Source organism: Seriola dumerili, unplaced genomic scaffold (genome assembly GCF_002260705.1).
Source record: "Seriola dumerili isolate Sdu_G_001 unplaced genomic scaffold, Sdu_1.0 BDQW01000538.1, whole genome shotgun sequence".
In the NCBI taxonomy this organism is placed as follows: domain Eukaryota; kingdom Metazoa; phylum Chordata; class Actinopteri; order Carangiformes; family Carangidae; genus Seriola; species Seriola dumerili.
In genome coordinates this window covers 1648306-1655205 of record NW_019174793.1, presented here as the reverse complement: position 1 = coordinate 1655205, position 6900 = coordinate 1648306, and the positions used below count along the sequence as shown (strand labels likewise).

At 50.2% G+C, this 6900-nt stretch overlaps 1 protein-coding gene across 1 annotated transcript; it reads right to left on the bottom strand.

Moving 5' to 3' along the window:
- Positions 1 to 474: 474 nt before the first annotated feature.
- Positions 475 to 5820, bottom strand: LOC111235839 (delta-like protein A). The gene is made up of 11 exons (XM_022764404.1): positions 5752 to 5820; positions 5277 to 5579; positions 4933 to 4993; positions 4575 to 4832; positions 3444 to 3504; positions 3201 to 3331; positions 2348 to 2517; positions 1809 to 2025; positions 923 to 1703; positions 693 to 801; positions 475 to 562 (listed from the first exon to the last, which is right to left on the bottom strand). The coding sequence occupies exons 1-11, from the start codon at positions 5818 to 5820 to the stop codon at positions 557 to 559; spliced, it is 2166 nt and encodes a 721-aa protein (XP_022620125.1). The 3' UTR covers positions 475 to 556.
- Positions 5821 to 6900: the final 1080 nt, after the last annotated feature.

Below are 6900 nucleotides of genomic sequence, written 5' to 3'. Positions count from 1 at the left end.
GGTGTAGTGATGGGTGCACAGCCCATGTGAACAGCCTCGTGAAGAACAGGCCAGTATGGCCAAACATCCACCGTTTGATGCAGTTCCTGCGCTCAGCAACGGCGTGTGGGTTAGAGAAAAGGCCTGGGTGCAAATGTTGCAAAAACTAAACTCGTAGCATCGCGTGTTTCCGCTACATGACGGCGTTCCTTAATATTTCTTTTTTGTTTTTTTGTTGTTTTTTTTTTACCCCCCTACTCCCCGATAAAAGGCAGAACAGAAAGCTAAGTGGCAGTTTACTTTTAACCGTAAACAGTTTTAAAAATTTTTTTTTTTATTTTAAATTTTAATTCTTTTTTTTTAAAAAAACCCCCGCCAGTTCTTATCCCACAGGCCGCCGCTGCCTGCGCTTAGTTTCCAGTAGAGAACCAGCTCACTCTGAATATCAGTTAAACGTCTCAGTATCAGCAGCAGTCTCAAGGCGGGACACCTCCCCCTAGGGTTAGAGCAGCATCTGAAGGAGTATAAAAACTCTCCCATAGAGCAAATGAGCAACGGGCAGCCCATTGGTGGCTCGTTACACCTGCAGACACACAGAGAGACACAAAGGGTCAGTGTTTGTCGGCCAAATGACCACAGAGAGAGAGAGAGAGAGAGAGAGAGAGAGACGTGCTTTTACACTGGAAAATGAAAACATAAAACACAAGACTCACCTCAGTTGCAATTATACATTCGTCCTTCTCTTCCGACATCACAAACACAGATTTGTACTTTGTGTCCGCACATGCAGACATTTCTGGGGCTTTCTTTTCTGATGCATCGCTTCAGGGGAGAAAGAAAAACAGACGTCAGCTTTCATCATTCACAGCCTCAATGTCGGGGGGGGTGGGGGGGGTGGGGGGGTTTGTTTTTACTTTTTAGATTTTCAATAAGAAACATTTACCATTTTAAACGTTTGCTGCGCTTCTCCTCAAACTCAAATGAGTCCAGGGACTGGCACTTGTCCTCGCAGGCTGCCTCCAGCATGGCCTCTTTAGCCGCCTGCTCGTAGTTGACCTCGTGTACAAGGTTGTAGTCTGCAGGCGGATGGCGGCTCTTGTAGCCGCTTCTCCCCGGTGAAGACCCTTCATCGGGGTCACTGCTGCAGAAGTCCATCTTCTTGTTGATATTTTTCACACCTGGCGTCGGCATCACGCTGACCGCCAGGTCCCTGTCGCTGCGGTGACAGTTGTTAGTGAGGTTGTTTATTGTCTCTCCCTCACCGGCGGTTTCTATTTGACCGCCACGCTGGACTTTTGATCGGAAAAATCCAACAAGTACGGCACACCCTGCCAGAAGCAGGAGCACCAGGGCCACGCCGGACCCAACAGCCATCCAGGGAACTTCTGTCCCGCGGATGGCGGCGTGCTCTGGCAGCAGGAACTGGCAGTTTCGGCCACCGTAGCCAGGAACGCACGCGCAGACGTAGCGGTTGTTTCTTTCGTGGCAGGTGGCACCGTTGTGGCAAGGGTTGTGTTCACAGCGGCTGATGGGTGAGCTACAGTTGCGGCCAGTGTATCCCGGCGGGCAGGTGCAGGTGTAGCCGTCTGGACCCTCCTGGCACGTCCCACCGTTCTGGCAGGGGTACGTCGAACACTCGTCCCCAGTGTGGTCGCAGTTCATGCCGGTGAAACCGTCTGGACACTGGCACAAGTACGAGTTGACAAGATCCACACAGCGTGCACCTGAGAACAGCGAGGAAGAGACATATGAGTGTTTGATCCATCAGGGCTCAGAGAAACAAACGTACACCTCTGCGAGACTCGACGCGCTCAGAGGGATTGTCTCACCGTTGGAGCAGGGGCCGGAGGTGCAGTGGTCAATCTTCTTCTCGCAGTTGAACCCTGCGTATCCTGTGGGGCACTGGCAGAAGTAGCCTCCCTCGGGGTTGTCGGCACAGCGGCCACCGTTGGAGCAGGGCCCGTCTGCACACGTCATGGCGCTCAGCTCGCAGTTGTTGCCATAGAAACCGTGAGGGCAAGTGCAGGTATATGTGTTTTCCAAATCCTGCGGGGAAAAAATAGAACAGGCTTGGCATCAAGATCTTTTCTCGCGACTGCAGCTGCTGCAGACACTTGTACACTTTTGAATGTCAGCGTTCTGGATTCGATAGATTTGCTGTGTGACGTTTTAAATTTGTGGAAGCTCCTCTGGTTTAATGTGAAGTCTGGAGCGCAGAGAAACAGGGAAAGATGGACGAAAAGGAATAAAGGCATGTGACAAAAGGTGCCAAGCCACACTGAGAAACACAGCTGGCGCTGAGCCGCAGTCAACAGCACGTCTCTGTTCTTATTCCAAGTTGCTATAAGAAGACCAAAACAACACTCACAGTGCAGCTTCCTCCGTTGCGGCAGGGGTTTCCAGCGCATTCGTTGACCTGGATCTCACAGCTGGCCCCAGTGAAGCCGGGCCTGCAGGAACAGGTGTAGCTGCCCTGGCCAGTGTTGCTACAAGTGGCTCCATTCATGCAGGGCTTGTGGTGAGTGCAGTAGTTGAGATCTGGAAAGACACAGTTGCACATGTGGATTAGCCACAGCACAACACATGGCAGGACAACAGCAGCAGCGACAGAATGTCTTTGTGTCCTCTGGCACACTTGACTCTTTCTCTCCCTCCAGTGGTTTTTTTTTTTTTTGTCTCCTGTCCTTCTGTTTATCTGGAGACAGCTGCTGCTCTGTTGTTGTTTCTGTACCAGAGTGTTGATGCTTTTATTTTGGTATCTTGGTGTCATAGTAACCTTGTTTCCTCTCGCACATACGTCTCTTTACAAGCGTTTTACATTTACTGAAAAGTTTTCAATGATGAAAGATCAGAGAGACTAAAACTTCTATCTGTGTCTTCTCACTCAGCCAGGTTTTGGTAAGTTTAAGCTGGAAAACATTTGGTGATTTGCAGGTTAAGAAATGTGCACGTGCCTTGGCCAAAACTGGGCTGAATTAACTTACAACATTAACTTACAAAAGACTACATTTCAATATGTAGAGAGGACCTGCTTCACATTAAAACAAAGCCACTGAAATGCTGCAGAAACGGGTTTTGTGCATCTGGAAAAACCAAATCTAGATCAGCTCTGATCCGGACGCCCAGGCTTCTTTCCACCTGCAAATCCCCCCCCCCCATCATCTCTTTCTCAATTTCTGTCTTTCCCACTTTCCCGCCTTGAATAGGATGGATCTCCTCACCTTGGTTGCAGAACAGCCCCCCCCAACCCTCCTGACAGTTGCACTGCCACGGCTGCTGGCAGGTCCCGTGGAGGCAGCCCGGGTAGCGGATGCACTCGTCGCAGTAGCGGCCTTTGAATCCCACTCTGCACCTGTTGTTGTTGTCCAATTAGGAGAGAGAACGCCGGTCAGTCCACTCACATTACACTCGTGTGTCCCACTAATTAATTAATGCCTCGGTGAACTGGTAAGAGGAAAACTCACTTGCACTCTCCGGGTTTCTCGCAGAAGCCGTGCTCCTCGTCGCAGCCCGGCAGACAAATCGCTGCAGGGGAAGAGAAAGAAAACACACTTTTATTTTTCGAGACTGAAGAACAACACAACTCATAAACACTGCGACTTTGGGTTTGTGCTCTTGAAGAAATCAAACTTCTCACCTACACCTTCCTAAAGTCATTCAAATAGGAGAAAGGAGTTGGGGGGAGGGGGGGGGGCTCCCAAAGCCATTAGCTGTTACCTTAAACTCAATCTCCTTATCACCGTGGAAGAATTTTCTGCTTAACATAGTTCAGAGACAAAGGAGGGAGTGTGTGTGTGTGTGTGTGTGTGTGTGTGTGTGTGTGTAGCAGAGGGCACACACACACACACACACACACATACAGACCCCCTTAACCCACCCCACCACCCTCTTTTTTTTCTTCTTCGCTGCGGGTCAAAACTCTTTTATTCATTCTGTGCTCACACACACATACACACACACACACACACACACACACACACTCCCCTTAATGTCTCGGATTGGGGCAGATAAGAGTGGACAGCTGGCGAGTGTGTTGCCAGTGCGCGACAGCTGCTCCATTGTCTCCTCTCTGCCGGCAGCTGCCCACTTCAAACAATCCCTCCCCCGCCTCGGCCAATCAGCGCCCGGCCCACTCCGAGAGTAACGAATTGGAAGGTAGCATGTAAATTTATGGCACGCGTGAGATTATTCCCAAAAACTTTCCTTAGAATAAATCAAGTGGTCGTGTGTGTGTGTGTGTGTGTGTGTGTGTGTGTGTGTGTGTGTGTGTGTGTGTGTGAGAGAGAGAGAGAGAGAGAGAGGGAAAAGCAGGGGGGAGGAGGAGGGTGCGCGTGGTGTTTACGCGCAAGTTGCCTTCTAACGGCACTCAGAGGATCTGATTATAGACCCAACACATGAACTTTTTATATTTCACATTTCCTAAACTTACACAAAAAAATATTATTATAAATTGTCTTTTAATCTGTTTATATAAAGTTTGAATCAACTTTATGTTGTTTTATCTTTATGTCCCATTTAATTCTGCCTTACACTCTAACATTGTTCCAACACACTTGCACATGCTCCTCATAGAAAAACAAAGTCTCGTAACTCACGTTCAGTGCAGTACTGTCCCTTCCACCCGGCGTCGCACACAATCTCCCCGCGCTCTCCACAGGTGAAGTGGCCGAAGGCGTCATCTCTGGGCCGGCAGAACACCGAGCAGCCGTCCCCGTAGTAGTGCTCATCGCACACGAACCGGTACGAGTACTTGAGCTCCGTCCTGCCGCCGGTGTGCAGGTCCTGGGACCACTCCTCTCCCACCGTCAGATGCCTCTGGGTGGTCATGGTGCTGATAACACGGTCTGGGTTCTCTGAAGTGCGCGTGTGGAGGCAGAAGATGAAGGGTTAATGGGTGGGAAAGGTGCGTAAATGTGACAAAATTAGAAAAAGGGAAGGGTGTTTATTTCCTACCTGTGGAGAGGTCGTCTTTGGAGTCGGTGTGTAATGCCTCAATGATCAGCGAGAAGGTCCCCTGGGAACACAAATGGCTTCATGAGACAGGTGGCCAGCGGAGATGCGGCGATAACATCAAGCAAAGGCCTGAGGCGATTGTGCCAAACACTCAGTGTGCTGGATGCAAACTGCCTAACCCGATCCGCTGAAACTGAATACCTGTAAACTCTCTGTGCTCTCGCTCCTTAAGTTGTGGTTAGAAATTGTGCCGCTGCGCGTTTTTACGCACGGATTTACCCTAAAGAAATGGCGCGATTTCGCTGCCTTTCATTTTCTAATGCGCTGACGTGAACTGTACTCACCGGCCACGTGAAGCCGAAGTTAATCCTGATGGGGTTGGTGAATGAACTCTCCGGGATGACCTCGGGGACCTGGAACGAGTTGGAGCCGAGGACGGGCGTCACGGCACCGCCGTAGGTGCACGGAGGCTCCGGAGAGGCGTTGGGCTGGTAGTGCTTGAGACAGATCCTGAAGAAGGTTTTACATTCGCACTGCTGCTGGAAGGACGAGGTCAGACCTCCTTTACAGCAGTTCTTGTTGCCCTGTACTCCCTTCTTGTTTAGGAACTCCTGCAACTTCAGCTCAAAAACTCCCGAACAAAACCCCTGCGGAGGAAAGCAGCTTGTTATCATTAACCATACACACGGTGCCGCTTGTGTATGAGTGTGTTGTGGTAGCAGTGAGGGGAGGGAGGGAGAGGAGAGAGAGGGGGGTGGGGTGGGGTGGGGTGGTGGTGATGGTTCATTGTTTGGAAGAAATAGAGATTCAATATCTTACCTGGCACAGCAACATGGACATGACGGCGAGAGTCAGCAGGATGACGCGCCCCATATTAAATAAATACATAATAAATAATAAATAAATAAAGTAAAAAGTCTCGGGGCTCGGCTGGTCCTCAGGGTGCCTCCTCCTGTTCAAACCCTCTGAGGAAGATGCATTGAGCACGTTTCTGTCGCCTCACGGGGGTTTTCTCATCAACTGCTGCCGCTGTCAGCCGNTACACACACACACACACACACACACACACACTCCCCTTAATGTCTCGGATTGGGGCAGATAAGAGTGGACAGCTGGCGAGTGTGTTGCCAGTGCGCGACAGCTGCTCCATTGTCTCCTCTCTGCCGGCAGCTGCCCACTTCAAACAATACCTCCCCCGCCTCGGCCAATCAGCGCCCGGCCCACTCCGAGAGTAACGAATTGGAAGGTAGCATGTAAATTTATGGCACGCGTGAGATTATTCCCAAAAACTTTCCTTAGAATAAATCAAGTGGTCGTGTGTGTGTGTGTGTGTGTGTGTGTGTGTGTGTGTGTGTGTGTGTGTGTGTGAGAGAGAGAGAGAGAGAGAGAGGGAAAAGCAGGGGGGAGGAGGAGGGTGCGCGTGGTGTTTACGCGCAAGTTGCCTTCTAACGGCACTCAGAGGATCTGATTATAGACCCAACACATGAACTTTTTATATTTCACATTTCCTAAACTTACACAAAAAAATATTATTATAAATTGTCTTTTAATCTGTTTATATAAAGTTTGAATCAACTTTATGTTGTTTTATCTTTATGTCCCATTTAATTCTGCCTTACACTCTAACATTGTTCCAACACACTTGCACATGCTCCTCATAGAAAAACAAAGTCTCGTAACTCACGTTCAGTGCAGTACTGTCCCTTCCACCCGGCGTCGCACACAATCTCCCCGCGCTCTCCACAGGTGAAGTGGCCGAAGGCGTCATCTCTGGGCCGGCAGAACACCGAGCAGCCGTCCCCGTAGTAGTGCTCATCGCACACGAACCGGTACGAGTACTTGAGCTCCGTCCTGCCGCCGGTGTGCAGGTCCTGGGACCACTCCTCTCCCACCGTCAGATGCCTCTGGGTGGTCATGGTGCTGATAACACGGTCTGGGTTCTCTGAAGTGCGCGTGTGGAGGCAGAAG